The sequence below is a fragment of the Lepeophtheirus salmonis genome, chromosome 6, assembly GCF_016086655.4.
Source record: "Lepeophtheirus salmonis chromosome 6, UVic_Lsal_1.4, whole genome shotgun sequence".
NCBI classification, from domain to species: Eukaryota; Metazoa; Arthropoda; class Copepoda; order Siphonostomatoida; family Caligidae; genus Lepeophtheirus; species Lepeophtheirus salmonis.
The window spans coordinates 4,074,404-4,085,173 of NC_052136.2; the positions used below are offsets into that span (position 1 = coordinate 4,074,404).

At 30.6% G+C, this 10,770-nt stretch overlaps 1 protein-coding gene and 1 long non-coding RNA gene across 2 annotated transcripts; one reads left to right on the top strand and one right to left on the bottom strand.

The window, feature by feature from the left end:
* Positions 1-192: 192 nt before the first annotated feature.
* LOC121119830 (uncharacterized) lies at positions 193-1,764 on the top strand. The gene is made up of 3 exons (XR_005864855.2): positions 193-618; positions 956-1,028; positions 1,085-1,764. It is a non-coding gene; the product is annotated as an uncharacterized lncRNA (long non-coding RNA).
* A 1,395-nt stretch (positions 1,765-3,159) lies between these two features.
* Adar (Adenosine deaminase acting on RNA) lies at positions 3,160-9,955 on the bottom strand. Its single transcript, XM_040714631.2, has 8 exons — positions 7,950-9,955; positions 5,317-5,595; positions 4,897-5,204; positions 4,587-4,832; positions 4,392-4,522; positions 4,053-4,299; positions 3,586-3,896; positions 3,160-3,530 (listed from the first exon to the last, which is right to left on the bottom strand). The coding sequence occupies exons 1-8, from the start codon at positions 8,192-8,194 to the stop codon at positions 3,279-3,281; spliced, it is 2,019 nt and encodes a 672-aa protein (XP_040570565.1). The 5' UTR covers positions 8,195-9,955; the 3' UTR covers positions 3,160-3,278.
* Positions 9,956-10,770: the final 815 nt, after the last annotated feature.

The following is a 10,770-nucleotide window of genomic DNA, read 5'->3' on the forward strand; positions in this document are numbered from 1 at the left end:
AAAAAGATGACAAAAATTGAAAAATCTATTAGCGAAATGGCTATTGGAATGATAAAGTTGTTTACAGAAATTTCAAAATGCCATGACATAGTTAATTTTCTTATTAGTCACAATATTTGTATTCAGCTGCACATACATTTACGAAAAGAAACCAAAATTATAAAAGAGGGTAAAAAAATTACGTATAGTTTCAGTAGTCGTAGTATGTTCATGGGAGGAACATTTTCTAAAAAAAAATTGATTATTATTTTCGTATCATCTTTTCCTTATAAAATCGATTTTTTTGACATTGCAAGTTTATAAAATCTTTTTTTTTTTTTTTTGGGGGGGATTCTTAAAGCTAAAGCATTATTCAGTTCATTTTAGATTGAAAATATTGGTGTGTATTGTCATCTTTTAAATACTTCATTTTCTATAACTTCCATTGAAAATTAATGAAAATTTAAGATTAGAATATAATTATAATTCCAGTTCCTCCTTTGACAGAAGAATATAAACAAAATTAAATTTAGAATAAAAAGTTTATAAAGCAGCATAAATTTAAAAATATTGCATAAAATAATTGTGGAATCTAATTGAAAATGGGAAGTCCATACGATTAAGTATTTAATGAAAAAGGTAAGTAAAACCTTTATTTAAATTATATTTTTGGTCATATAAAATTGCAAGCAAACATTTTCTGTAAATGTTAGTTTTCATATTTATTGAGTATATGTTTAATAGAAAAAGTCGTCTAATTTTATGTCTTACTCGTAATGTTATGTAATTTGAATTAGTTGTTTAAACAAAAATGAACGTATTATGTTAAAAAAAAATATTATCATTTAATAATGATTTAATTAGGTTTGATCTACTTTTAATGTAATGAATTTAAGTTGTTTAAAGCCTTAATATTAGTTACATGAGGCTGACTCAAAGTGGCGCTCAAAGTTTATTGTCGCTACTCTTATTATAGGGCTCTGGAAAAGACTAAATTAAATAGGGTAGAATAGACTTGCAAAGATTCAGAATCCATTAACTTATAACTGGTAAGGAACATTATATCCCTAATATTTTGTAGCTAAATCGAGGTATTTATTTCCAGCTTTTAATTACTAATTAGTCATCATATCTTGAGACGGATTAACTATAGTCCATGGAAATAACATTAGGACCGACCCTATTCTAAGCTCTCAGATGCCAGTGGACATATTCAGAGGCGTTTGCAGAGGAGATGAGGCTACAGTACCTTCTCCCTCTAATCAAGGAATTTCAAGGGGGAAAACAAATTTTTAATGAATTTCTTCTAAAAAAAAAGATCATTTGATCAAATCCGGGGTCCGTCCGGTTGATCGTCCGGGGTAAAAAATTTAACTTATTGCAGACGCTTTTGATATTGCATAACGCAACAGATACTCTTTCGTCGTGCTTGGAGAAATGTTTGGCTTAACTATGCATGAATTGATGATGATGTCAATAAATAAGACACTTCATTTTCCATCTTAGAACTCCAAGGGTTCATTCAGATTATGTGTGATTCAATAATACATCAATATAACATTGAACATTTCTTGAAATCTATTAGATAAGTTTCTAGCTTTTACATTTATTTTTTAAAAATAAACATTATTTTCTTTATAAATTTATTAAAATTGCTGGAAATAACTGTGAATCTATATTTTTTATGCCAGATAAACCTTTTTTATAGCTTTACCTGAACATTATTAATGGAATTTTATTATTTATATTAAACAAAATTAAGTATTAAAATATCTTACATAGAAACTTTGCCTTATATTTGTTTATTTTTTTGCTAATAGGAACTCACTCATTATTCAATAATTTGATTTTATAAAATGCATATAATTTCTTATCTTCTCGCAGAAGATCTATCTGGAGAGCCGAGTGTGGCATATTCGGTATCAATACTTACCGTACTGATTAAAAAAAGGAAAAGAAGATCATGTTGTTTTTGAGGGTGAAAAATATTTTTTTTTAATATTTAAGGTAGGATTTTTGATTTTGTATTAAAAAAAGTAAAATTCCAACTACCATGCATGACGATGGTCGATTTATTGTCGTCCATTTCATTATCCTAATCTGACACAACTTATTGTCCACTAAAGAATACCACTAATATAGTAATATAAAAACTGAAAATTACGGATCTCTTCCGTACACCATGTTATAATTCCTCTTACTCTATTCTCTCGTGAAATTACCTGATTTATACAAGTAGGAAATTATTTCATCTCTTATTACTAAATAAAATGTAATTCAAAATTTTCCAGTATCCTTGGTATATAGTAGGGTTGCGAAAGGGTAGAAAATTTCCATGATAACTTAACTTCTACAATCTTCAAATTGTGAGGTCGAGTATCATAAAAACTTCTAATTTTTTTATAAATTCTTACTTCTTATCGGTTGAGTTGGTTTTAGCTTTTTTTAATGTTATAATCTTTTTAATTTCATTTGGTATAATGTTCTTTCTACTTGATTTTCAAATTCGAAAAAAAAATAACACAAAAAAACCCAGACTTCATATTTTATTGGGTCGGCATGAATTTGACGACCAAACCTCATTAAATGTATTTAATTTCGTGGCACTATCCTTAAGTGACTTTCTTATTAATAACAAATTCTGATGATATTTTTCTGTCTGTAGGATTATATTTTGGGTGAGGCTTTTTTTTTTGAAGTTTTAACGAATACGAATTACAATTTCACTGTTAATACAAGATATTAGCTCATTTTTGCTTATGGTAGTATTTTGTTGAATGTAAATTAATAAATGGGTAGTGAGCATGCTTATTTTTTCCTTTTCCAATTGAACGACTCGACGGTACAAAACTAATTTAGTTATTTTATTTTTTCTTAAATAGAACTTTATTTATTCATGGTTATTTTTTGAATACTTTACATCCAAATATGAATGCCTTCTTTAAATTTCATTCTTTTTTTACTAATTTCCTAATAAATTACTTTTAAATTCCCACATAAACTTTCCAACTTCGAAAATTCTAGACATGTTACAATCTTTGTATATAGCATAAAAGCTTGGAATGAAGTGGGTGTAAATATGAGTGAAATAGAATATTCCACTTTGTTCTCAATTTCAGCACATCATATGAAAATAAATATACATCCTCCATACTTCTCTTTTATGAACAAGCATACTAATTTTCTTCAACTTTCTTGATACATTTATTTTTAACTATTAAAATATCTGACATAATTAGTAGTTATAATTAATGTTTGAGCAACGCTTTGTACCATTCTTTCGAATCAATCAATATATTCTAAAAAGCCGTGAATTCGTCTTGCTCCATCGGCTTTTTTACCCACGAACCTAATTCGGCCTTTTTAAATGCTTCAACAAGTCTAGATTTAGCGGATTGAAAATCTACAGAAAGAGTTTTCACTTCTGTGTATGTAAGTTCTTTTAATTTACTTGTGTTATCTGAGATGGCAACTAGTTTAGGGGATTCGCAAAGTCTTAAAAACCGTCGAAAAAGAGATATTTTTGCAAGACGAGAAGGGCTTCCACTCTCCTAATCATTAGAAAATAAACTTTATTATAGAAAGACCTAAGTAGCAACTACTTACTTGCTCCTTTCCTTTCATGGCATCGATCACCTCAGGCTGATGACATCCTACGGTCCAATTTACTGAATAATTAGGCGCTTTTCCTGGTTGCCTAACTTCTGGCGAGGAAAGTAAGTTTAATCTGGGAATGTTAAGTCGATAGGGTGGAGGTAAACCCGCAATTGTATCCCTAATTCGACCTGCAACTGCTCGAAACATATGATGAGGGTGAAAAAGGGAACCTAATGATATAGAATAAAAGTAAATGGGCTCCATGAAGTGTGACAACAAAGCTCCTTGTATCCCAATGACGTTCCAACGCGCAATTTTATCTGTTAAAACATAAACATTAACTAGCATGCATGCATAAAAACACGCATGTATTGTACATCAGTCTAAATTTCATCTCCAAAATTCCCATAAAATAGCCATTTTTAGATAATATGACATGTATCTACATATAAACTAATTTAATTTTACATTCTTACCCGAGCAAGACATAGTTAAAAGGCGAGAACCTTGGAGAACTCCGTCCCATGTCTGTATTCCATCAGATGATTTGACGGGTATTGTTCCTTCACCAGATTCTATTTTTGTTCGTAATTGCCCTCGAGCTTTACGATTAGGGTGTCGATCAACATTGTTTTCAGATCCAGAACCACCTTCATGAGGTGAAAAAATCCGTGCATCTCCACATGGTGCAGTGTTAATATATAAATGAAAACGAACATTTTTCTGTAAAACATAGTAGTCATCAGTTTATAAATTATGTATCATTATTATAATATGTTATATATGTAATTTATAAACGTAAATGCTGATTCTACCTTTAACTTATAACCTCTCTTATTGCTACATTTTTGTAGTATTGACTCTTCTGGCTTATCTTTAGCTTCTTCAAGTTGGCTGTATAAATACTCTACAAGGCATCTTCGACTTATTATCTCTGCATGACAATCTTAAGGGGTAATATGAAAAATGAATTATTTTTTATAAATATCTTTAAATTGCACAAAGAATACCGTTTAGAGAATTTCCGTTGACTGACATGTGTTCCCCATTAATACATTTAGTTCCTGTAGACACTGAAACGATCTTTAAGTCCTCCATAGCATCATCTCGTGTCATTACGACCCCTGCCAGTACTTTTCTACGACTATGTTCAGAATGCCCCTCCATCATTTCCCCAAAGCGCTCAAGAATTAATTTTCCAATACGATCCGAAATGGTTTGAGGAAGTGAGAATTCAGAGACGGGTATATTTGTTCCTTAAATTAATTACATGTACGTCCATACGTAAGTAAATTTACATAAAAATTGAAAATTCCACACCTGGAACTAATTGTGTGCCATCGTCTAAAGTAGAAATTGAAGGTGAAGCTATCATCGGAGTAAAAGTCATATTGTATAACTTAGTCAAGGCTGCTCTTGCAGTTGCGTGTTTGGCTAGTTTCTTCGACGCACCCGATCCTTCAAATATTTGTCCGTCACATTCAACATTCATTATGAATCGTTTTGTAACGGGAGAATCCCCGCATTCCTTTACTTCAAAGATTAGCCCAGGCCTTAGTTCATTTAGTAACATTACAGGATTTTTTTCTATTGGATTTGAGCTCAACTTTTGCTTCTTTGCTGAGGAACTACTCATGAAATGTAACAAAACTAATTACAATACACACTTATTTTTTAAGTGAGACAACCATATAATTGTCATTATAGATTGATTCACTAAATTACATCTTCAAAACTCACGGTTCAATATCTTGATCTGGATTCGAAGAAAATGCTACATTCGGTTGAATCTTAGTTTGACCATTACTATGAATAATTGGTCTTTGAATTTGTTCTTCTAAATCCGAAGTGAAGCTATATAGAAGTCCACTCTGTGTATCAATTGAAACATCGGATGTAAAGTCGAGATTTACATATTTCTTTTTCCCGATGGCTTGTTGTGCGCCACAAGTGTCGCGAAATTGGACAAAACTCTTTAAAGCAGCCTCGGCTGCATTGTGTTTCGCTAATCTTTTAGACCTAACATAACATAGTTAAAGTAAGAATAATCTTCGTGTATACATATTTTGATTTCTCTTTCTATAAAATAACCCTTCATTCTATTTCTCATTGGTCTTTACCTTACCTAATCTGGGGACTTACCTTCAAATTGATTATCTACATGGTACATACCTTTTGTTCCAACTATATTAGTTGCATATATATATATATATTGTATATACAGGGGTCCCCGCATAACGCGGTTTCAAACACCACGGATTTCACATAACGCAGTGTTGGAAATTATTCTGACTCCTGGTATAGTTCGGTATATTCCCATCATGTCACAGTTTTTTATATTTTGATAATTAATTATAAAAATAATTTTTAAAGTTGTTGATGAGTTCGTTCATACTATGCCTATATAATAAATGTATAATTTAGCATAGGGGGAGGGGAAAGTGTCCTGTAAGTATTTAATTTAAAAACTTTTGGTTATTACTTATTATACAAACTTACAAATAGAAAGGTTGCTGAATAAATATTGGTTAAGTTCCGATTATTTAAATTTCACAGTATTTACGTGACCAGATTAAAAATCAAGTAAATACAACGTTAATATTAAATTTTACAATTATTTTGTCTGCCATACATTAATTTAAACTATTTATGAAGAATAAAAAATATTTAATCGTCCTAATCATACAAAAAAAAAAAAAAAAAAAAAACGAAAAGAAACATAGTAAAAAGTGGAATTTGAAATGGAATTTCTCAGATTTAATATAAGAAAAAGTCCCTGTATAACGCGGATTTTTCTTATTCCCATAAAAACCGCTATAAGCAGGGACCCCCTGTAATACATAACCTGACTTGAAACAGATAGGCGTGTATATGCATATTCTCAAAAGTTATAAAGTTTAAAAAATCACTCACTACCTTATGTTTTATGCAATGCAGGAACAACCGGTCCATATCATGTTTTCAAAGCTAATCACGTCAGGCCAGGATCACGAATGATTTAAAGGAAAAATGTGCACTTATATTTAGTTATATAGTTGAGTACAAGTTGTAACTTGTATCATATGCAGATTGTAAGAGTTGGTATCAAAAAGTGAGTTGAATAATTTAGGGTGCTTGATGTGACGATGATAATGCAATAATTAAATATTCCTTGGATGTTTGATTATTAATACTGTATATAAATATTTGATTTTGTATTTAATATACAAATAATTATTTTTATTATAAATATAATGTGGCACATTATAAAGTTTAAAAATCTACAGAGTTATTTTACTCGTATATGCATAATAAATAAGTAATTTTAATCGATTAAAATGACTGATTTTGGCATTATGCGACGACCAAATTTTAACGGGCACACTCTGCTTATACAATTTATAATATGTACACAACATATACAATCAAAAAATAGTTCTCAAATGCCTTTATAAGCCAGATTTGATCTTCAAAGTGGTGTTTGCCCATGCTTGGGTTAAGCAAAAATGTTAACACAAAATGAAATGTACTAATATTGGATTATTTTTTATTTTTGACATTCAGGCTTTTAGTGATGATTAGTAAAGCAATGGCTTGAATCTTTAATTGTAGAACCAATGAGCTTTGTTTGATTATTATAAGACTTGATATCAACAAAGAAATAAGCATTAAAACATATAAAGTTATACTAACCTTCAATATGTAAAATCCTTCTATGCAACAAAATCATAAAATGTGCTGCAAATTTTTGCAGTTCATGCCTTTGAAGATATGATCGATTAGGACTAAGACTACTCATAAATAGTATTATCGATCTTTAATGAACTTTAAAAATGATGGTAGCACTTCGATGACTTTGTGGGCAGATTAGGATTTTATTATTTAATATATATCTTTTTCACTTATCCAGATCCCTTGATTACTTACGTTATATATGGATATAAATAATTATATTAAAATCTACATCTTATTTTAACATGATACGGAAACATACAAATGAACATACATGCAATAGTAAACAAAAACATCTTGTGCCATTATGAATGCTCAAACATGCTCAAACAATGTATCTGTAATTGGACGTAAACATGGTTAACATAGTTATTATCACTAATTGCTTTGTCTTGACGTATTGTTAGTTATATTCCTCAATCTTTATACTACATAATTAATATGTATTAATGAGATCAAACTGATCATATTATTTAGTACAAGGTGTTATTAAATTAAAATTCACTACTTTTAGGGATCTGGATACAAACATATTAGTTTATATTATATTATTGTATGTGCATGAATTTTTGTCATTTTTGACAATGAGCCCCAACGGCGGCGTACTTTACTTACTTGAAGTAGTTACATAGTAATAATTACTCAGATTGATCAACTCTTACCTTCCTTGCCCTACAAAAGTTTGCCCATTGAGCGCAACTTCAATTACGAATGTGGGCTTATGAATGGGACCCTTGTGCTCCACTAATTTGTATTCTAATCCAGGTTTGAGCTCATTTAGTGTCACAACTGCATTCTTGGGTTGGTAAGTTTTTTGTTTGTTTGGAGTGAGTCCTTGTTTTTCTTCCAGGTTGTTGTTACTGTATTCCTCAAACTTCCTCTTTCCGCGATGCCTTTTGGACTTCATTTTAAGAATTTTTATATTCTACTTGGAAATACAACAAATGTCAAATGGAATCAACACAAACTTTCCAGGTTTTCTGTTCTTCTAGGACCTAGTTCATTCAACCCCTCCTTTTTATGTACTTAATTGGAAGGTTCCAGGCTTAATCAATTACCACTACTACATACATATGTAGATCTAAGATATTCCCTCCAGAGTCTAAATTGGAGCAATTTTACGTTTAAAGAATGATAAAAAGTGTCTGGATTTGTCGTTTCCACTTGTTTTATGAATATAATAGTATTTATTATGTGTTTTGAGTCACTATTCGGCTTTCTCATTTTGTCATTAGCCTTATTACATGGGCGGTAGAGATACAACGGCTGCTTCTTTTCAGAATCACCCGCATACAGCCTCCCTCCTTTCTTCCTTTAATTTAATCAAGGATCGACTGACAATTGAAGCGTCTTCATTCTCTTTCTTTTTCCATTTTCTCATATTTTTCAACTCGTACGTATGTGTGTTAGTAAATTGTATATTTATAAATTTTAAATATATTCCTAAATTTCATCAAAACATTGTTTTTAAAAAAATGGTCAAATATTTGCGATTTTATTTGAGTAGGATTGAGAATAGAGTAGTCCATAGAGAACAAATAAATTAATATTATTTCAAATAATATAAAGAGGCGACAAATTATTTTTGATGGCACTTTGGCATTGAGAGGCAGACGTATTTGTTTTTTTATAAAAGGAAGGGTAAATTAATACATATTTTATGCTCATTTAGAAGAATTTAAGATGCTATAAACAAAATGAGAGTAGTGTTGGCCTTTGGTTTAATTGGAGACCAAGTTCTTACGTTCTTTGAACTGTTCTTACGAATCCCGGTTTGCTTAGTATAAAGTTTACAACTATGGATGTTGTTGTCAGCCCTCAATTACTTTTACGGCGTTAACTCGCTAACACAAAAATACCCTATGTATTTTGTTGCCAGCTGTCAATTTCCTCGTCTCTCTTGATACGTCATGGGTATTTCATAATTTATATAAATAAACAAAGTAATAAGTTATTATATATTTATGTTCCATTTCCAAAAGGACAAAAATATGTATAATGGAAATTGTATTATTTATATGAACAAATTTTGGCTATCATACACAAATCCAAATGTATAGCTACACTTTAAAAAAATATTGCTAAGCAATGTTATAAATCATAATAAAGTATCGAATAAAATACTTTGTAGGATTTTAATTTTACGAAATATACATATACTGTGTATAGGTACTAGTGTTGTGTTTCGGTCTGGAAATCCTAGACCGATCTGAGGCAGTTATATTTTTTTGTTGGACCAACAAACAAAAAAGATCGGTCCGGACCGCCTCATATAAAAATTCGGTCTAGATCGGTCCAAAGGAATTAATTGGTCTAGTTCGTCACAAAAAAATTGGTCTAGACCAATTTTACAGATAAATTGTTTATAACATGACATCATATGATTTTTCAAGTACAGTAACGTTATACGAAGTTTAAACAGAGATCCCTCGGATTAATTTTGATCCCGCCGTCTTTTATATGTATACAATATTTGTTCTAGAAAAAAAAAGGAATGCCATTTGATATAGAAAAAAAATAAGACCGGAAAAAATCGGTCCAAATTGGCATTTAAAAAATCACATAAGACCAAACTAAAAAAAAATTCGGTTCTGGACCGAGTCTCAACACTAATATGCATCTAATTCATTTTAAAAATTGTGACGATATAATAAGACATTGATAGTCTAGGAGTACATAAGAGATAAATATCTGTTTGTATGATTGCCTTATTTGGCTAACGACCTGATTATTTGTGATCTTTTTTTTTAATGAAAAATTGCGTGATACAATATAGATAAGGAAGTGTTTTGTCTTTAATTGATGACGTCATGCCTCATGTTACCTTTATTATGGCGTGCAACCTTTCCTCCAAAAGGAACAAAACAAAAAAAAAAAAAATGGTCAAAATCATCTGTCAATCAATAAGTCAATCATACCAATTGCTATTTATCTTTTTTTTAAACTCCCAGGTTAAGGTATTAAAATACAGTGAAGAAACGCGACCGGTATTTAAAGAAATACAATGGTGCAGCGTTTTAACATTTTTCCCCAAGATGTAGTTTTCCCATAATAAACCCCGGGCCACGGGTTATGTAAGTGAACAACTTTTTAAACTACCTTGAAACCTAACGGTTCCTTCAAAATGAACACGATGATATTACCACGCAATCACATTACCACAATAATTTTATCTGCAACCTTTTTACTACAATTATTTTACCGGAAACCAATTGGCTTTGGATATTGTCTACGCAATTTCATTTTAATTGAATGATTTCGAACATTCATAATCACGTTCATGAAATTATATATTTTGGTATGGTTGAACGAGAGATGAAGAGATTGCTTCAGTATGAATATTGAATGGTTTTAAAAGTAGTAGTTCAAAACATCATTTATGTTAATAACGGCCCCAATTCCTTCGTATCTCCCTTGAAAAGTGAATTATGACCACCGTGTTTCCTTGTTGGGGTCTACTCGCTCCCATTCTCTACCAATATT